The sequence below is a fragment of the Hemitrygon akajei genome, chromosome 32, assembly GCF_048418815.1.
Source record: "Hemitrygon akajei chromosome 32, sHemAka1.3, whole genome shotgun sequence".
Taxonomy (NCBI): domain Eukaryota; kingdom Metazoa; phylum Chordata; class Chondrichthyes; order Myliobatiformes; family Dasyatidae; genus Hemitrygon; species Hemitrygon akajei.
This window is the reverse complement of record NC_133155.1, coordinates 12,396,103-12,418,469: the sequence shown is the minus strand read 5'-3', so window position 1 is coordinate 12,418,469 and position 22,367 is coordinate 12,396,103. Positions and strand designations below refer to the sequence as shown.

At 39.0% G+C, this 22,367-nt stretch overlaps 1 protein-coding gene across 3 annotated transcripts in view; it reads left to right on the top strand.

Moving 5' to 3' along the window:
• LOC140719798 (grainyhead-like protein 3 homolog) overlaps window positions 1–22,367 on the top strand; it is a 90,934-nt gene that overhangs the window by 13,038 nt on the left and 55,529 nt on the right. For all 3 annotated transcript variants that reach the window (XM_073034677.1, XM_073034679.1, XM_073034678.1), the window contains exon 2: window positions 21,311–21,497. In XM_073034677.1, the coding sequence (XP_072890778.1) occupies window positions 21,311–21,497 (187 nt within the window). The remainder of the gene's footprint in view (window positions 1–21,310; window positions 21,498–22,367) is intronic.

Genomic DNA, 22,367 nt, shown 5'->3' with positions numbered 1-22,367 from the left:
GGTTAGATTGATCATGGAGTAGGTTTAAAAAATCAGCAAAATATCATAGGCTGAAGGACTTGTACCATGTTGAACTGTTCTCTATTCATTTTATATATATATTCTCTCAACATTTGTATCACTAGAGCTCAGTCAAATATAAAGGAGGAAATGAGAAAGGTCAACATATCGGAACTTCTGTCTTCCAGTTTTTTTCTGTCGCACTCTGAGGCAAATTAAATGTTGAGCTACTGCTGGATATCTCAGACCTTTACGTTTCACGTTACAGATTCTTCTATTGTACAATATGAGCAGGCTGAACACCAAATAACAATCAGAAAACATTCTAAAAAGAAAGAATATTTTTATAGGGCAGCTTTCATAAACTAAGAATGTCCTTAATGTTTTTGAAACATAATAAAACATAGAATGCTGCAACACTGAAATGGCCATTCAACCTACAATGTCTGCGCCCATCGTGATGCCAATTGAAACTGCACATCTGCCTGTATCTCTCTATTCCCTGTATCTGTCTAAACGCCTCTTTAGCATTATTGTTGTCATCATATCACTAAACATTGCTGGAATATGGGTAGTTCACTGTAAGGTGGATTTTCCCCCGCAATTCACATGAGAATTCAAAGTTTCTTACACAACCCACAATATGTAAAGAGGTCTTTCAATAACTTTTCAAGATAGTTAGATACTCAGTGTTATTAGAGTAAAGCTCCTTCTAAAACGGTATTCCAGATCCTGATTTTATTGACACTGTTGTTAGTTTAGAGCAGAGTATCACATACAAGAATTAAAATCTATCATTTGAATTATCATCTCAATATTGATTACACTCTGCACATTTTAATTTATACCAATGATTAGTTTATCATAATATCCATATTTCACTGCATTGAATGAAATGTAATTTATTTTACGATGTTTTAAGACCACAGTCCACCCTTGACACTAAGTGTGATATCTCCATTTTTTTGAAATAACTTCAGAATTGCATGAATTTTGCCGACTTTGACGATTCACTTTCTCTTTGCTTAATACTACGGTTTTATAGTTGGTTTGCAATCTGCAGGTAAATGAAAAATGTAGCCTTAAGCAACATTGCTGAGAACAACAGTGAGGTTAACGTGTTTATTAGCAAACAAAGCGAATACCTATCAAAGGAAACTGGAAGTTTAAAAACTGTATTTGCTGAAATAAAGATGGGAGATGTTGTAAATAGTTCAGTACATTCTGTGAAGAAAAAGAACCAGAGTTAAGACTTAGTTTGAAGACTTTCTGTCGAAAATTGGCAAGTAAGGTATAAAGTGACTGCTTCTAGTTCTGACCAGGGTCTCAGACCAGAAGCACCCTGACCTGCAGAGTAAATATTCTCTGTTAAATTTAAACAACATCTTAAGAAATTGTTTTAATTGCAAAAGCTTCATCAGATTCTTCATGCTATGACAGAAATCATTACCAATAAAAATTATCATCAACACCAGGAATCTAAAGTCACAAGAGAAGAATACAAATGATTTCTCTGATAATAATTTGGCGATGAGCAAAATCATATTTTAAACATTATCGAAGAGAAGGACTAAACAAATGAAAGCAATCATTTATTGCCTCAAGAGATCTAAATATCTGAAGATACAAATTCAGAAGTTAAAAGTGACAAGTGTGGAATTATTTTTCACAAAAGGTAAATGGCTTCTGCTTTAATTTACGAGGTGATGTCTTTTAAAAATGAAGCAATTGTATAATAAATAGATGAGTTCAGGGCACAACTACATATCTCAGGAGAGAGAGGAGACTGAAGGATAAGATGAAAACACGGGGTTGGCTGGAAATCAATCAAAAAAGACAGGCTTGTAGAAGCTAAGAATCTTTTTTCTATTCCTCAAACTTTTTTCACATGCATAAAGTTAGACTTGCACTTTCTCATAGCCCATTTTATAAATAAATTAAAGCATTTTGCTTATAAATATTCTTTCAATAATTAGATTTTGATTGCATACTCACTCAAGCAATCAGAGTGTACATTGGAAGAAGAAAAACGCATACATCATATTTAACCAGTTAACATAAAATAGGTCAGACATTTCACTCAATGTTAGCAACAAGTTGTACTTGGTTATTACTTCAATTATTGAACCTGTGATGTTTTAGGAAATTAGCTGGCTATTACGGCACGTTGTAATTCAAGAGCTCTGTGAACTATATGATGAGTAACACCAACTTTGAGATAATTATTTGCCACGTTACATTACTTAATGGTCTGTAGAGGTTTCAGTGTCTGTGCCGGAGCTGTAGTGGTATCCACACCTGAACTTTGCAACAGGACGTCCTGGCTCCTTGCATGCTTTCCATCCGTGCTGGGATGTGCGTCGAGCTAGCAACTCGGCCTCGTAAAACATGCAAACGGTAAAGAAATGGCCCAATGCACTGAACAAGGCATGGGGAATAAAACTTTACCTTTTACGGTTTTCAGTAGTGCTTATTTTTAAATTCTGATACACCCAGGAGCAGCTTTTGCGGAATCTTTACATGGCCAGCATTTTCATGTATAGATACTCTTCTGTATCAGATCGGTTGTAGGAAACAATTACCATCGGAATGTGGTTTGGCACCAGAGGTTCATTAGAATCCAATAACATTGTCAGGACAGACAAAATAACTTTAGCTATGCAGTCAAAATAGCATTTGTCGGACAATCAGGATATTTAACTCACCCATCTTTTTTCCCTCGTGGGGATCGACTCTTAATATTTCCTGGGGTTAGTGAATGCACAATTCCCATTACCCATTGCTATGAGGAGGAAGTGGGTGTTCTGTTCAGATTTTTGGCTATGGGTCACACTCCGACATTATAAACAGTTGTGATTTTTTTTAAACTGTCAAACAATGAGTGGATATCAGGATGTAGAACAAAATTCCTGTTCCTGATGGACTTGGTAGACTACTAGGACCATAAATCCATAACCCATAGGAGCATAATTAGGCCATTCGGCCCATTGAGTCTACTCGACCAATCCATCATGGCTGATTTGTTATTCCTCAAAACCCACATTCTCCTGCTTTCTCCCCATAACCTTTGATGGCATTACTAATCAAGAACCTATCAAATTCAGTTTTAAGTATACCCAATGACTTGGCCTTCACAGCCATTCGTGGCACCATCCTCTGGCTAAAGAAATTTCTCATTTCTGTTCTAAAGGGACGTGTTTGTATTCTGAGGCCGGGATAAGAATAGAATGGTAATGTTCAAGCTAGAAGTACTATAAATATATTGTCAAAGTATGTATGTTACTCTATACGACCTTGGCATTTGTGTACCTGCAGGCATTTATAGGTGAAATGAAATAAAATAGAATTTACGAAAAACAGAACAAGACTGACAAACAGCCAATGTGCAAAGGAAGACAAACTGTGCTAATAAAAAAGTAATAACGAGAACATGAGTTGTAAAGAGCTTTTGAAAGTGAGTCAGTAGGTCGCGGTATTGTTTCAGAGTAGCGGAGAATGAAATTATCCACAGTGGTTCAGGAGCCTGATGGTTGTAGGGTGCCTGAACCTGGTGGGGTGGGACTTAAGGATTCTGTGCCCCTTGCTCAATGGAGATATTACAGATGATTGGATTTAATTAATTTCTGCACCTGCTAGTGAAGGACATAACATCACAATCTCTAGCTAATAATCGAACTGACTCGAAATCAAATCTCTGGATTAACATCACTGGCTCAGTGGCATTCTTCGAGCATGCTATGGAACGCCATGCTTTTCAGATCCTCCATGGTGAAGATGTAACATTTTACAGAGATGTATCCTTCAGACAGAGGAATCATTCGCCTCTTTGTACTCGCCTTACCTCACTCTTCTCTCGAAATCCCACTGGAATTAAATATCTGACCGGGAATACCAAGTCTAATGCGCTTTCACCGATATTCTTAAATCAAACCGTTCTCATATATGCAGTACTGTGCAAAAGTCTTGTGCAGGCATATATATGAGTCTCTATTGTGGACTGAGAGTGGGAAGGGGGCAGGGAGAGGGAAATTATATGTGGGGAAAGGGGAAGGGACCGGGAAGCACCAGAGGGCCATTCTGTAATGATCAGCAAGCCTATTGTTAGGAATCATATGAGCTTGCCTGGCGTCTCAGGGCTGGGTGTGTTAGCACCCGCACCACCACACCCCCCTTTCCCTGCCCACCTGTCCCACACCCTCCCTCACCATTCCAACATCCATTCCTCCCACCAGATTTACAAACTCGCTCTCCACTCCACAATGACAAACACAGTAGTCTGCAAGAGCCTTCGGCACCCTGGCTTTATATTTATGTGCCTAAGATTTTTGCACAGTACTGTATATCAGTTTGTAACTCAGAAAGGTACCATAGCAAAATAAGTTATGATATAACAAAGGACCACAGCATATATATAGGAAATTTGGTCAATATAATATCTAATTTATATACTGAATAATGTTACTGTCATTCCCAGGGAAAAATTATAATAGCAGCCCTGGAGACCTTAGCAGCTACATGGCAGGCTACCCAGCATCAAGTAGGATTTATACAGTATGTTCCCAATGCTTTAATGCATGACAGGAGTGGTGTGATTGCCTTTCAAGTTATAATTGATATGATCTGGAATTCAAATGGAGTGACAGAACACAAATACCCTTATGTTTACTGAATTAATAGTTCTTAATGTTTCTCTTCTTCCCCCAATGAAAAACTGAACAAATTTCTGCAAATAGAGCTAGAATTAAAAGACTAATAATTATTCTTGCGTAATGATACAATATGAGACAAGTACAAATAAAAACCTTTTTTGAAAAGTACATTCAGTCTTCTTTCTCACCTACCTGGCTTCATCTATCACCTCCTAGCTATCCTCCTTCCCTTACTCCAACTTCCCCCCCCCCCCACCCCACCTTTGTATTCTGCCGTCTTCCCCCTTCCTCCTCAGTCCTGAAGAAGGGTCTTGGCCAAAAACGCTCCTCTCCGTAGATGCTGCCTGACCTGTCGAGTTCCTCCAGCACTTCGTGGGTGTTGCTTTGGATTTTCAGCATCCGCAGACTTTCTCCTGTTTATTGTTCCTCATTCAACCACTTTCTTCCAAATGTGTGGATGGTTGTGAATGATCAATTGCATAGTTATCCTGATTTCTTTCTCCTTCCGAGGTGTCAAGGCGTTGACAAACAGCTTTAGGTATATTGCAGCCACCTTCTGAACTGGAGTGTGAATCAGGATCCTACATTCTATATATTTATATTTGTATCACATTCTATAAAAATTATTTGTATTCTTAACTCTTAATGTTTTCTTTCTCCTCAAAACTTCTTGTAATCACTTTCCATTAACAAACTTCACAGGCCGCATGATCAAACAAATTCATAGGATGTCTTGTAGTATTAAACAATCTCTGCAGGCATGGGATATATTTATCCACAGTAGACTGGCTGGTTATTAGCCAGGGCTATTGAAATGACTGTACGATCCGGTGCAACACACAGAGAATGTTGGCAGGACCAGCATCTGCCGATTTTCTCTTGTTTACGATCCAGTGCATTGATTTTCTTATTGTAGCAGACTGGATAATGTGATATTTGGATCATAAAGCATATTCAGTGATATCCCTTTACTGGTGTATGAGTTGCATTGGCTGCTCACAGCATAGTCTTCAGCTCTCAATGAGATCAATATCATTTCAAGGTCTTTTCTAGAATTTACACAGTAGTTTATGTAATAAATACACTCAAATACCAAATTTCCGTTCCAAGTTGTTACAAGTCAATTTACATATCTAGGTGTAACAATTACTAAAAACTTCAAGAATTTATTTAAAGAAAACTTAAACCCCTTATTGAATTATGTGAAAAAGACGCTTTCTAAATGGTCTCCTCTTTCTTTATCCCTAATTGGCCGAATTAATTTGATTAAAATGAAGATTCTTCCTAAATTTTTATATTTTCTTCAGGCCTTACCTATTTTTATTCCTAAGACCTACTTTGATTCTTTAGATTCAATTTTAACATCTTATATTTGGAATAATAAGCAAACTCGTTTAAGTAAAGTTTACCTACAAAGAAATAAAGAGATGGGTGGATTAGCCCTACCTTTAGGTTTTACAATTGGGCTGCCAATATAATGAATATTACTTTCTGGTCTTATTATATTTATCGTAAAGATTGCCCAACATGGGTCTCCTTCGAAGTTAATTCTGTAAAAAATTCCTCTATTGTCTCTCTTCTTGGATCATATTCTTCTTCTTCAGCAAATAAAATAACAGATAACATAATTGTTAAGCAAACTTTAAGGATTTGGTCTCAATTTAGGAAATGTTTTGGTTTAGTGAATTTTTCATTATCATCTCCCATTCTCCTTAATTATTTTTTTATCCCTTCCATGACTGACAAAGTCTTTAAGGATTGGGATGAACTAGGTATTAAGTGTTTTTGGGACCTGTTTATCTCAGGATCTCTTGCTTCATTTGACCAATTGTCAACTAAATTTGCACTCCCAAAAACACATTTTTAAAGATACCTTCAAATTAGAGATTTCTTACATTTCCAATTAACTACTTTTCCTATAGGTCCTGATAAAAATTTACTGGATGATCTTTTAAATTTAAAATCTTTTGTTAATGGTTCTATTATTGGTATCTATAACTTGTTGATTGAATCTAGACAAGACTTTTTAGATAAAATAAAAAAAGCTTGGGAGGATGACCTAAATTGTCAGATTTCTGATGATAGATGGAATAAAATTCTTAAACGGGTTAATAAATCATCTTTCTGTGCTTGTCATTGTCTTCTACAATTTAAAGTGGTTCATAGAGCTTACATTTCTAAACAGAAGCTGTCCAGTTTTTATCCGAATGTTTCTCCACTTTGTAATAAATGTAACTCTGCTGATGCCTCTTTAATTCATATGTTTTGGTTTTGCCCTAAAATTGAAAAGTTTTGGCGGGAAGTATTCCATACCTTCTCACAACTTTTTAGGGTCCAATTTGATCCAAATCCCCTTACTGCCTTGTTTGGTATTATTGCAGATGAAGATATAACTTTAAATTCTTCTAACCTACAGGTTTTAGTTTTTACCTCTCTTTTAGCAAGAAGAGCAATCTTGCTTAAATGGAAGGAGTCTACCCCTCCTACACATCTTCAATGGCTACATGATATTATGTCTTATTTAAATTTAGAAAAGATCCGCTGCTCAGTCTTAAATTCGAAACAATCTTCTTATGATATCTGGGGACCTTTCCTAAATTACTTTTCCAATTTATAAAGTTTAACAGTGCACAGACTTTTATGTATATTTTTATCTTCTCTTCTTAAGCGAATATGGTTTTTTTTCTAATTATCCATTATCATCGATCAGCTTTTTTCTTTGGTAGTTGGTAGGGGGTTGACTTTTTATATAAATTTTTTTTATGATGTATGACCTATTTTTAAATTTTTGATTACAGAGTGGTATACCTTTATGTGTTATGCTATAACATTTTGATCAATTTTATTACAATATTTGAATGTACACAAGTTATGTTGAGATGTATCTATGTGTTGCACTCTGTAAATCTTGTTTTTTTTTTCTTCTGACTAAAAATATTGTAAAAAGAAATAAATACACTCAGTACCTTTTGTACCTAATAAACTGGCCGCTGAGGGTATGTTCATGGTCTTCTACTGCTGTAGCCCATCCACTTCAAGGTTCGATGTGTTGTGCGTTCAGAGATGCTCTTCTGCACACCGCCATTGTAACCACTGCATGTTTATTTGAGTTACGGTCACTTTCCTGTCAGCTTGAACCAGTTTGGCCATTCTCCTCTGATCTCTCTCATTAACAAGACACTTTCATCCAGAGAACTGCTGCTCATGGATTTTTTTCTTCTGTAGACTACTGTGCACGAAAATCCCAGGAGGTCAGCAGTTTCTGAGATACTCAAACCACCCTGTGTGGCACCAAAGCCACTTAGATCACACATTTCTTCCCCATTCTGACATTTGGGCTGAACAACAGCTGAACCTCTTGACCACATTTGCATGGTTCTATGCAACGAATTGCTGCCATATGATTGGCTGATTGGATACAAGCCAGTGTACAGGTGCACCTAATTAAGTGGCTTCTGAATGCACAAACCACATGGGATACGGAAGGTCAGGCAGAATCTGTGGACAGGGAAGCAGAATTAATATTTGAGGACAAAGGGCCCTTTTCAGATTTCCAGCAAAAATGCAGATTTTGATTTTCACTTTGGCTTATGTTTTGCATGCACACATCAGAATTTTCATACTGCTCTTTTCAAGTACTCTGAGTTAGGAAAATGCAGCATTTCATGAGGTAGTCCACCAGGAATATTTTACTCAGAGAATGATGGATCTTACTATCATGAATAGTTGAGACAAATAACTGATACGTATTTCACGGTGAAACTAATTATACAGAAAGGTGAAACAGTAGAAAATTGTGTTAGTAGCTGGGAGAAAGGCTGAATGAAGAATAAACAGAGACTAAGATCTTTTAGATTGTATGTATAATTGTGCGCTTAACACTTTCTGTCACCCTTTGTAAAGGGATTCTCCAAGAACAGAAGCATATGGGTGTGCTGCCCACTATAACATATAACAGTTCAGGGATAGAAAGAGTTTGTAGTTTCGAACCGCCCATAGCAACAACATGTCTGGATTTGTCAGGTTTCGCTCATGACTAACGCTTTAGGAAATTGATGAGCCTTCCCTCCAAACAGTTCCAGAAGGTAAAAATTGTGCAATGGTTTCAGGACTAATTAGGCAATGTTGGCACTTCATTAAAATGTTAAATTCCTATGGGAGTACCCTGCCGAACATTTAAAGAGACATTGGATGTTCTCTGCTCCTGGAAAATAAGGAACACGTAGCTATAAGAACAAATAGCTATCAGAGGTGCAAAGTTAGACCGACTTTGTAAGTGAACGTGGGGACTGTGATGCCCAATTAGCCCAGGACTGGTGCTTTCAAATCAGGTAGCATGCAAACTTGTGGTCCCTGCTCAGATGTAACTACAGAAGGTGCCCAGTAGGAGGCAGAGCTGAGTGGCTACATGCCTCATTTTCAATCGCCAACAGTGACTGCATTTCTTAAAGGGGATGTATACTTTGGCTGTTACAGTTGCTGGAATTCACTTTGGTGGTCATTTTGATTTGAGGGAAATTGACCTGGACACAACACCGGGGGGAGGGGAACTCTCTATAGGATTTTCTGCTGTTTTATTGGAGATCTTGTTAGGAAACTGTTCCATGAACGTGAGATGATGAGGCTAAATTAACAAGGTCTGTAGGTAGAAGCATTTGATAGTCATGAAATGTCAATAGATCCGGGGATGTGAATACAATGTCATAAAATTTCCACTGACCTCACTCGGGTTGTGAAGTTCATTGAATGCATTTTCAGATGCCATATCTGACCATTTCATCACCATCCTCAGATATTGCCTAAATTTCATCATCCCCAGCATCTGATTATCAGCAGTCCCTTCATTGCCTCAGTCCCCAGAATTCAAATTTCAAAGTTCAAAGTAAATTTATTATAGAAGTACACACATGTCACCACATGCAACCTGGAGTTTCACTCTCTTGTGGACAATCACGGTAAATACAGGAATCACAATAGAATCAATGAAAGACTGCACAACAGGATGGGTGGCAACTAATCTGCAAATACAAAAAGAAAGAGAAATAAAGAAAAAAATAAATAATAATAACAATTAATAAATAAGCAATAAATATCAAGAGTATGAGATGGACTCCTAGAAGGTGAGTCCATAGGTTGTGGGAACAGTTCAGTGACGGGGTAAGTGAAATTAAGTGAAGTTATCCTTTCTGGGTCAAGAGCCTGAGGGTTGAGGGGAAATAACTCTTCCTGAACCTGGTGGTGTGAGTCGTAATGCTTCTGTACCTTCTTTCTGGTGGCAGCAGTGAGAAGAGAGCATAGCCTAGATGGTGGGGGACCTTAATGAAGGGTGCTGCTTTCCTGCGACAATGTTTCATGTAGATGTGCTCAATGGTGGGGAGGCCTTTACCTGTGAAGGACTGGGCTGTTTACTACTTTTTGTAGGCTTTCCATACAAGGACATTGGTGTTTCCATGCCAGACTGTGATGCAACCAGTCAAAACACTCTTCATCGCACATCAATAGTAATTTGTTAAAAATTTTAGATGGCACACCAAATCTTTGCAAACTTCTAAGAAAGTAGATAAGCTGCCGTGCTTCCTTTGCAATGGCATTTCATGCTGGACCCAAGAGTGATCCTCTGAAACGATAACACAGAAGAATTTATTAAGTTGTTGAGCCTCTCCACCTCGGATCCCCTGATGAGAGCTGGTTCATGGACCTCTGGTTTCCTCCTCCCGAAGTCAATAATCATCACCTTGGTCTTGCTGACATTGAGTGAGAGGTTGTTGCTGTGGCACCACAGTATTCAAGGTTTTCCCTCACTCAAAGCACAATAGCTTACTGTTATTGGTCAATTGACCATATTAGTCAGCCATCTTGGGTGAATGAGTCTTCTGATTAACTCACTGTCTGATTTTGTTGTGTCCATTTTTATAAGCAAATAGCAAGAAATATACAAATAAATAACTGATATTTCTTCGTTGCTACATTACCTATGTGCAGTAACAGTACTCAAGAGTAAAATGGCATTAATATTTGGTATTGCTACACTTTGGTGACTGTATATCAACAATGCCTCATTGTGGTGTGCTTTGGGATGAACTGAGGTTATGAAAGTTGCTTTACAACTGTCTTTTACTTATTTATACTACGTGGCATTATTATGTGAGGAGATGTATTCAAATAATGTATTTGAAGTGCATTGAAGATGAAAACTGGATGAATACCAAATTTCAGTGATATCATCATCATGTGTCATGTCATATGACATGGCGATCATGGTCCCATTGTTCTTGGAAAGTTTTCCTGCAGAAGTGGTTTGCCACTGCCTTCTTCTGGGCAGTGTCTTTACAAGTTGGGTGACACCAGCCATTACCAATACTCTTCTGGGATTGTCTGCCTGGCATCAGTGGTCGCATAACCAGGACTTGTGATATGTACCAGCTGATCATACGACCATCCACCACCTTCTCCCATGGCTTCATGTGACCCTGATCATGGGGCTAAACAGGTACTACACCTTGCTCAAGGGTGACCTGCAGGCTAGCAGAGGGAAGGAGCACCTTACACCTCCTTTTGTAGAGATGTATCTCCACCCCAACACCCGGTGGTAACAACTGACAATAAAATTCAGAGAAAAAAATGACCATAGGAAGTGAGGCTTGCGGACAGGAAGTTTGCATTCTTTGCAGAAGATTATTGATAATTATACAAAATTTTCAGGAAAGAACATTAATGGCTTATCAGTTGTAACTTTTTTCACAGACCTGCCAAACTCTTCAAAGGCTTCTGTAGTGTAAACAGAAAGTTAAAATTAATGTGCTCTCTCTTCACTGAGGCCAGTTTTGGGCTGATTTTCACTGTAGTACAAGCAGGTGCCAGGTTCTCCAATCTGCGCATCCAGGCAGCTGGCATCACTGGTTGAAAGAACAGAACCGTTTCATGGGAAAAACATAATTAACAAGTGCTTTGATTGTAGTCCTTCGTGGCCAAGATCACCAAATCCTTACTGAGTTTGATTCTGCATGAGATCCAGATGTTGATTCTATGGTGGTAGCTACTTCCAGATGTGGATCGCTCTATATGTGCAATATCCCCCATGATTTCTGCCTGCTTTTAACTGATTACTGGTAATATTGCTGCAATTTATAATGTCTTCATCCACCCATTATTTAGTGAAATAATGACAGGAAAAGCCCTCACCACCACTGAGCAAAGCAGCATTGATCATCAAGGACCCCACCACATCCAGGCCATGCTGTCTTCTCACTGCTGCCACTAGGAAGGAGGTACAGGAGTCCTAGGCCCCACCCCACCAGGTTCAGGAACAGTTATTACCCTTAAACATCAGGCTCCTGAACCAGCCTGGACAACCTCACTCACCTCAACACCGAACTGATTCCACGAACTATAGGCTCACTTTCAAGGATTCATGGCTTTCACTATTAACTATTTATTTACTGGATTTGCACAGCTTGTCTTCTTTTGCACATTGGTTGTTTGAAAGTCTTTATGTATAGTTTCTCATTGATTCTATTATACTTGTGAATGCCTGCAAGAAAGCAAAATTCAAAGTAATATATGATGACGTATTATGATGACCATCCAGAGACAGAGAAGCAGTTTCAGCGACAGGTTACTATCGATGCAATGCTCCTCAGACAGGATGAAGAGGTCAATACTCCCCAATGCCATTAGGCTTTACAATTCTACCGCCAGGACTTAAGAACTTTTTAAAAGATATTATTAATGCTTTTTGAGATAGTGATTTAGATGCATATCATATTTTTTACTGAGTTAAGTATTGTATGTAATTAGTTTTGCTACAACAAGTGTATGGGACATTGGAAAAAAAAAGTTGAATTTCCCCATGGGGATGAATAAAGTATCTATCTATCTATCTATCTATCTACTTTGGGAATGTATATGTAATTTGATAATAAGTTTAGTTTGTGTGGAAAATTCTGTAGAACATAAAAGAGAGGGTTCAACTGCTTAAAATATCCCAGCTCTGGAATCAGATCTCCTTCAACCAGTCACTATGTATTTAAATATCGTCCTACTAACATCATGGGTGGCTTGGTTTGCGTAATGGTTAGCACAATGCTTTACGGTACAGGTGACCGGGGTTCAATCCCCACTGCTGCCTGTAAGAAGTTTGTACGTTCTCCCTGTGACTGCGGGTGAGTCCTCCCACAGTCCCAAGAAGTATCGATTGGTGGGTTAATTGTTCGTTGTAAATAGTCCCGTGACTGGGCTAGAATTCAATAGGGGGATTCTGGGTGACATGGCTCAAGGGACCAGAATGACCCGTTTCCCAATAGATAAATACAAAAGTTTGTAAATGAAAATAACAATGTTAAAATATGATAAAAATTTTAAGCTTTCAATATCATAATACTGATACATTTACAAAAGTTGACTCCAAGATTTTCAACTCAGGGCCTTAGTTTCACCTCCCTGTATTGGCTAACAATAAGGTGGGGATGTGTGGCCACCTGTACTGAAGCAACTTTCTATCATGTCACTCAACAAGGATATAAGGAACCATTGACTGATTCTATGTGGCTGTTTATATTTGGCTTGCACACCAGGAATTTAGGTGCACACTCCCTCCAGTTTTCTGCTGACTGCAAAAGAAAAGAATAACAGATCACACGATTAATAAAATGCCACTCTACATTATTTAGTCCGTGAGTGTGCATAATATCTGAATGGATTCTCTGCAACAATCATTAGTGCCTTTCTGTAGGGCAACATGCAAGGCCATCTCGCAGAGATGGAAGCAGATAAGAATGCCAAAGTGAAGGCAGATGGAGATGGAAAGATGGGGAGGGTGTTTAGGAAATGAAGTCCAAAGCTTAGGATATTGTCGGAAGAAAGAATGATTAGTGCTAGCAGACGAAGAGGTGATACACAAGTTATCTGTAGATAGAAAACAGTGTTTAGGTGGGCCAGGTGGCCTACTCCTGCTCCTATTTCTTATATTCTAGAAACATAGAAAAGCTGCAGCACAATACAGGTCCTTCAGCCCACAATGCTGTGCCAAACATGTACTTACTTTATATATTACCTATGGTTACCCATAGCCCTCTATTTTTCTAAACTTCATGTACCTATCCAGGAGTCTCTTAAAAGACCCTATCACATCCGCCTCCACCACCAGAGCCGACAGCCCGTTCCACGCGCTCACCATTCCCTGTGTAAAAAGCTTATCCCTGACATCTCCTCTGAACCTTCTTCCAAGCACCTTAAAACTGTACCCTCTCATGTTAGCTATTTCAGCCCTGGGAAAAAGCCTCTGACTATCCACACGATCAACGTCTCAATTCTGATACTCAGGTTTTCTGTGTTTTGCCTATGGACTTGGACTACAGACTTCTTTTTCAGTCTTATGGTTTTTTATATTGTGTTTTTCACCCGATCTTTCTCATTTTTTTGTGTGCAGGGTTAGGGGATTTGGGGGCCAATGTGCCTGTTCCATTTTTGTCCATTTTTTTGTGTGGGATTTAGGGGTTGGTGGTGGTGCTGCCGTTCTTTTTCTTTCCTGGTTTCGTGGCTATCTGGAGAAGAAGACTTTCAGAGTTGTACACTTTGGTAATAAATGAGCCTTTGAACCTTTGCAGCAGAGATTGAAAAAGAATAGTATTCAGTCTTTTCCCCATGTGTCTAAAGGAGGTTCTGGATCACTGAAAGCTGGGAGGTATGGAGCGATTGTGTAGAAAAGGGCAAGTGGAGAGCCCATGTTTCCTGTAGCATTGAGGGAGGAGAAACAGAGGGCATATTGAGTCAGCAGTAGGGGAAAATATCCAGGAAGGCTGTCCACGCATATAACCTTGGAGTGTTGCAAATCGAGCAAGATGCCAGTTAGTAAATTAGCTAACTGTCTCCATTTCAGGACAGATTGAAATTGGTGGCAGGGGCTACAGAAATGGATCAGCTAAGGGCTGCCATCATTATTTTCAGAGTGGCACTGTCCTGCTCCCACTTGCTGATGTATGGTTAAGGAAGTATCAATGGTCGATGGCTGGTGGTCTGCTAATCTAACTGGTAAACAGTAGCTTCTAAAATGCATGGAAGGTAATGACATTGCCTTTAGGATCAGTGTTGGGAGTAACCAAGTATTATCTTTGTCTCGAGCAATGTATGGGCTGAAAGTTTTAACCCATATTGCTGTCCTTGTTTCTTTAAGTTTGATGGGGACCATTACACAAACACGGAACCTTTTCCATTCATTTTATTCTTGAGCTCCATCATGATGGTATGACCAGCTTTAGCAATCCTGAACTTGATCTCTGAGACATCTCTAGTAATGTTCTATTTTTGAGTTATTGAAATAATATGGCCTAACGTTAGAAGCATATCATCCTGGAGAATAGAAGAAGACTCTTTAGCCCATTGTGTCTGAGCTGACCATCAAACACCTGTTTACACTAATCCTAGCAGCCAACATTATCAAGGACCATAAAGATCATAGTCCCACCCTGGTCATTCCCCCTTTGCCACTCTCACGTTGGGCCAAAGATAAAAAATCTTAAAGCACATACCGCTGGACTCAAGATAACTCCAATCATGTTATTATCAAGCTCACAAAATTCAAAGCAAATTCATTATCAAAGTATATATATGTCACCATATACAAACCTGAGATTAATTTTCTTGGAGGTATTCACAATAAATCTATAGAATAATAACCATAACAGAATCAATGAAAGACCACCCAACTTGGGTTTTCAACCAGAGTGCAGAAGATAACAAACAGTTTAAATTTTAAAAAAGGAATAGTATTTATAAACAAATAAGCAATAAGCCAATGGCCAAATGGTTACGGCATTGGTCTAGTGATCTGAGGGTCACTAGTTCGAGTCTCAGTTATGTTGTGTCCTTGAGCAAGGCACTTAACCACACATTGCTCTGTGACGACACCGGTGCCAAGCTGTATCGGCCCTTGCCCTTTCCTTGGACAACATTGGTGGCATGGAGAGGGGAGACCCACTGCTTGGGCAACTGCTGGTCTTCCATACAACCTTGCCCAGGCCTGTACCCTGAAACTTAGCAAGGCGCAAATTCATGGTCTCTCGAGACTAACGAATGCCTATTAAGCAATAAATGTCGAGAACATGAGATGAAGTCTCCTTGAAAGTGAGTCCATAGGTTGTGGGAACATTTCAATGATGGGACAAGTGAAGTTGAGTGAAATTAGCCACTTTGGTTCAAGGGCCAACCTAATGGCAAGAGTCCTGAGGCTCCTGTACCTCCTGCCTGATGGTGGCAGCAGTGAGACGAGAGCATGGCCTGGGTGGTGGGGACCCTAGATGATGGATGCTGCTTTCGTGCGATAACGCTTTGTGTAGATGCGCTCAATGGTGGGGAGGGCTTTAGCCTGATGGACTCAGCTGTATCCATGACTTTTTGTCGGATTTCCCATTCAAGGGAATGGGTTTTTAATTTGCTGAAGGTGAATTGTTGACCTTCAAAGGACATAGTAGTGGTACTGTATGTGCACTCCACTTGTTGACCTGTGCAGCTCTTTATCTGTAGATGCTACACCATGTTTTGTATTCTGTTTTTTGTTTGCCACCTCAATACATCTATCTGCCTGGACGACATGCAAGCAAACTTTTTCATTCTATCGTTGTACATATGACAATAATGAATTAAAAAGCAATACACAAAATGCTGGAGGAACTCAGCAAGTTAGGCAGCATCAATAGAGGGGAATAAACAGTCAACATTTTGGTCCAGCTCTGGTGGTCAACCGTGTCCCTGGAACAGTGAGGCATCACCTGTACTAGTTGTACCAATTTGCTACTGCTGCAGCAAATTCACCTGCATCATTGTAGTTGTAAAAAGGAAGTGGCTGAAAACATTTAAAAATTTGGCCCAGTTTTCAAACCTCCCCCCCTTACTTTTCCGGGAGATGAACTTGCACAGTGAACCTACTTAATTAAACTCAGCTTTTGTTCTGATTTACCTGAATGCATCAGGATACTTTTTGTGACACAAACTTCTATACCATGAGAAGAAATTGCTTAAAATTTATTTCACCCTGTGAATTGAAAATATTCTACATATTACCATTTACTGTTTTGAATTTTGAATCATCCTGAAATTCACATGGTATTTATGCCAGTAATTCACAAATAAATTTGAAGAGTATTCAGTCAATAACACCTCTAAAGGCCACTTAAATCATCATGACACAAATATGTTCATTTTCTTGCTGTTGCGATTATTACAGAGGAGATAAGGCCTGGTTCTCTGATTCTGTGGAGATGAGAGAGGCTACAGATGCTGGAATTAGGAGACACACGCAACCTACTGGAGGAACTCAGTGGATTGAGCAGTGACTGCTAAGGGAAAGAATGTCCTTTTCTTGGGTTGTGATCTTGCATCAGGACGTCTGGAACAGATGCTGCTCAACCCGATGAGATCCTCCAGTAGGCTGTTTGCTTCTCTGATCCTGCGCGTGAGGGAATGTGTGCAAATGCACAGGCAGGTTGCGACGGTCTGCAACTACCTGAAATTTGCCTCCAAGGGGGCTACAACCTTGTCGTGAATTGGAGGCCTGCGTGCCTCAATGACCCAGAGAGCTAAGCAAAAAATAGGTCAAGGGGCTAGGTCTGGTCCTCTGGTCCTCCAGGTTCAGGGGTTCAGCTCAGGGCTAACAACCCTGACAGGTAAAACAAAACTGCTATGGAAACAGCAATGAAGAATCCTTCTACATCTGAGTGCGACGGTATTCCTGAGTCTCCACCTGGGACTTGCATGACTGACAGTAGTGAAAACTGAGAGAAAAGTACTGACGTGATATTTGAAGCCCTGAACACTGCCAGAGATGGAGGACTTTCATTGGTACCCTAAACACCAGCGGCGTAGCGGGCTGTCAAAAAGACCTGCGAGCCGCATGCATGTGAAAGCCACATCTGCAGGGTTATGTATTCTCTCTGGGAAGGCAAAAGTGTTATCTTCAGATTCAATAACCATGTGCCTTACTTCTTTGATTGATAGCTTATGTGAGGCTTGTTGGTGCTCTTGAATTACTGAGAAAGAAAAGTATCTATTCCTGTATGAAAATTGCCAAAATGTCACTTTTGCACATATTTCTCATATTTATACGTATATAGAATTGTCAATTTTAAATGCATATTTACTACCACTGAGCAGATCTACAGCAAAAAAGGTTGATCTGAATCTCAGTATTACCATTTTAAAAAGTGCAAATTACAATAAAATTCAGATTCTTGATTGTTAATACAACTCCCATTCGGTTCCAAGCTGGCAATTCAGCATAGTACTTGAAAACAATTCTCAACAGTGACCTTTCACACGCTGTACAAAACTAAAAAAAATGACTGTCCTCTCAGCTAGACAACACGTCAATAATACTTGGTTACACTTTTTGAATGTTCTGAAGAAGATGCATAGAAGGTATTGTTTAAAAGAAACTTGTATTGTTTTCACTTCATTGTCTGCCCAAATATATCGAGAGTATATTCCTGATGTGGAATGAGCTTCCTGTAGAAGTAGTAGAGGCCAGTTCAGTTGTATCATTTAAGGTAAAATTGGATAGGTATATGGACAGGAAAGGAGTGGAGGGTTATGGGCTGAGTGCAGGTACTTGGGACTAGGTGAGATTAAGAGTTCGGCACGGACTAAGAGGGCCGGAATGGCCTGTTTCCGTGCTGTGATTGTTATATGGTTATATGGAGTATTTCTTGATGTTATAAAGATGTTACAAATAGAACTTCAGGTGAACAGGCAAGGAGAACTATGATATATAACTTTAAGAGAAGACAAGGCAGATGTGCAAGCAAGATGAATAGCTGAAGATTACCTGTGTTCGATATATCTTGGTAATGATTCATTAAAAATAATGCAAAAATTAAAGTTCCTTTTTGGCATCTTGTTCCATTCTCAAAGAATTGGGACAGCACAATGCTTTACAGTACCAGCAACCCAGGTTTACTTCCCACCACTGCCTGTAAGGAATTTGTACGTTCTCCCTGTAACCACGTGGGTTTCCTCCAGGTGCTCCAGCTCCTCCCACAATCCAAAGACGTACCGGTTGATAGGTTAATTGGTCATTGTAAATTGTTCCATGATTAGGCTAGGGTTAAATCGGGGGATTGTTGGATAGCGCTGCTTGAAGCACATTACACCGGACAGTGAGTTAATTCTTTCAGCAATGGGAAATGGATTTAAACTAAGTTATTTTCTCTAATATAAACAGACAATGCCTGGGAAACCTCAGCAAACCAGGCAGCGTTTCTCGAAAGAGTAACAGAGTTAACATCTCAGAACTTCAGAACATAGAACATATTTCTGATTTCAAGCCTGGGATTTTTATTTCAGTTCAGAGGGCATGTGCTGTCACGAGAGGCGGGACAAACTTGGGTTGCTTTCTCTGGAGCGCCAGAGGCTGAGGGGAGATCTGATAGAGGTCTATACGATCATGAGATGCATAGATAGAGTAGACAGGGAGGACCTTTCTCACAGGGTAGAAATGCCTAACAGCAGAGGGCATGAATTGAAGGCGAGAGGGGGTAGGTTCAAAGGGGATGTGAGGAGTAATTTTTTACTCAGACATGGATGCCTGGAATGCTCTGCCCAGTATGGTGGTAGAGCCAACTACATCAGAGGCTTTTAAGAGACCTTTAGATAGGCACATGAATAAGGAGAAGATGGAGGGATATGGAAAGTGTCTAGGTAGGAGGGAATATTGGTTCTTTTACTTACTTTTTAACTAGTTCAGCAGAACATTGTGTGCGAAAGGGGCGGTTCCTGTGTTGTACTGCTCCATGATCTATGTTCCATGTTCTATGTATCTAGCATCTGCTGTTATTTTCTCTTAACTTTTACTCTCTGGCTATGAGACTTCCAAATGAATTCAAGAGTTTAATTGACTTCCTTTAGTACGTTCAATTGAAATTCAATCCTGAGGTACTTCTGAAGTTCTAATGAGGAAATGTTTGACAGTTCTTTCTGGTAGTATTTTTAATATTTATAAGTATGAACACTGCAATGATGGCTTATTGTTGAACTAAAGAAGCAAAGTTTGATCTGTCATTTATTGAAATTTATTCTGTTCCTTATTCTGGTGAAAGAGAATGGACACCCACTTTTCCTTAATGCCCGGAATGACCAATGAAAGGTTATTTGTTGAACATGAATGTGCACAATCTGCTCCCCAGGTCTTGGTCTCTGAAGTCCTTTGGCCGAAAAGGGAAAGGGTTTCCTTGCGTTTTGTTGCGGGAATATTGGCGTTAGAAATGGGGCACTCACAAGAGTAGTACAATATAAGCACCCTTTCATTTCTCTCGGAAAATCAAACTGAGAATTTGTAAAGAGCTACTAATTATTTAAAGACTTTTTTTTTCTCTGAAGTACATCATCTTGTAAAACCCATAGTTAAATCATTTTTATGAGATTTTGACTTTCCCCAAATTTAGACAGATGATAAATGACTTAACAAGGTCCGTAACCAACCTGAATTCAGTGGAGCTGATCATGTTACTTATTGGATAATATTAATCACTTTAAAAATGAAAATCAAAGTGTATTTTTTTCAACAGACTTAGAATCATCCTGTCCTACAACATAACATATACTTTTGTCAGGAATGTGTCACTTTGAAACCATCTTATTTCTGCGATGTCTATTCAAACTCATTACAATCTAAAGCAGTACACTGGTGTTAACACTGGATGGAACACAAAAATGCAACCTATATCTCTTTTGTGTAGCAAATTCATGTTTTGTTTTGAAAAAGTAGATTGCTAAATGAAACTGTCCATAGAAGGTTGAGAAAAACAAAGCTTTGGAGTGACGTAGAAAGCACGATGGTTAAAACATTGCCTGTGGTATGATAAGCTTTCAAACCATATTTCAAAAATAGACAAAAAAACAAGCAATACTAAGACTAATCAGATCATTATCACTGGAGCCATTAAGGACTTTCAAGCAGGTACTTACGAGTGCTTATGCTCAGATAGTACTTTTCTGTATGGGCAATGTTATTTTACAACATAACTCTGGTGTTCTGGTAATTATTCTTTTATTCAGATAACAATTAATTCACAGATATTTCTATTTTGTTTTAAGTGAACCTTTAAGAGTCAGATAGATTGCTCACTGATGTAATTCTGGTGTGAATAACAAGCTGAACTCTGCTCTAGCACCCAGTTCTATATTTGTCCCCCCAGACCAATGTCTTTGTGAAGGAACAAAATGCTTACCATAATGTGAAGACTTCAAAGGAATCATTTGGATTGCTTAGAATCCCAGCTGCACTGTTAGAGGCAGAAGCCAATCCACAATTCTATGTCACCTTCTTGCTCTCCATTTCTCTGATCTCATCTGAACTGACTATTGAGAAATTATATCAATGAGTGTACAGAATTCTCTGTGTGGTTAAAAACAAGTCTGTAACTGGGCCGATTAAGTCAGTGGCATCCTAAGTTGAAGGGCAATTAAATAGAAGTTCTTTTTATGCTTACCACTGTATTTTTTGCCAAGAATAACCATGGTTATGGAATGGAAGACCATGATTGCCCATGGTATATGATACGACACATAATGATAATGATGACCACCACAATTACCAACGGCCTTATTTTGGTTTTATGCAATGTGCTCCGATTATTTGGTTTTCATTAGAAATTCTGATGAATTTGTTTCAGGATGAGGCCTGTGATGGTTCTGCACAATGAGAGCGTTAACTTCCAATTGCATTCCGTCAGCAATGAGGACGAAGCCTGGAAAAACTACCTGGAAAACCCATTAACGGCAGCAACAAAAGCCATGATGAGCATTAATGGTGATGATGAAAGTGTGGCTGCTTTAAGTCTCCTCTATGACTATTATAAGGTATTTGTTTTGAATGAAAGGCGTGCTGTCAAAGGGACACACTAATGTGGTATAAACCAAGTGTTAAGAACAAAATCTCATTCCAAGCTTCCTCCTGTTCTCTGTACCTGCTCGATTTAAACATGACATCAGAATAACAGTTGTGAGAATTTCTTCCAGATTTTGATTCCCTCCCCTTTTCTGCGATTCTATACTTCCCTGTTTCTTTACTGCCTCATCACTCTCCTTTACTGGGTGGGTAGAGTTGTCCAAACTTGTTTTAGAGATGGCATGAAATTATTCCTGGAATTTTGGTGAGATGTACATATTCCTCTCTTCACTTGGACTTTCTGAAAGTTAAAATCAGTCTAATTTGACATCTATTTTTAAAGATTGTTTTTTATATTTTAGAAGACTTAAGCAATAAAAATTTAATAGGTAATGTGAATATTTAATCACCAAATTTACTGCATATATACAAAATCTAAAGAATCATTTTTGAGTTAGATTTACTAACATCAGATTAATGCTGTTTCCTGCAAATTTAACAACATAATATTTCTGCACGTAATAATCAAAAAAGAAAGTGAAATTTTCCTTTCGTTGCTGTACTTCACAAACAAACTCAGTGATCACCTTATTAGCTCCTTAGTAAAGTAGCACTGAGTGTATGTTCATGGCCTTCTGCCGCTGTAGCCCATCCACTTCTGGGTTTGACATGTCGTGCATTCAGAGATGCTCTTCTGCACACCACTGTTGTAATGTGCAGTTATTTGTCACCTTACTCTCAGCTTTACCCAGTCCGACCATTCTTCTCTGACTTCTCTCATTAACAAGCTATTTTCACTCTCAGAACTGCCATTTGTTTCTCGCGCCATTCCCTGCAAACTC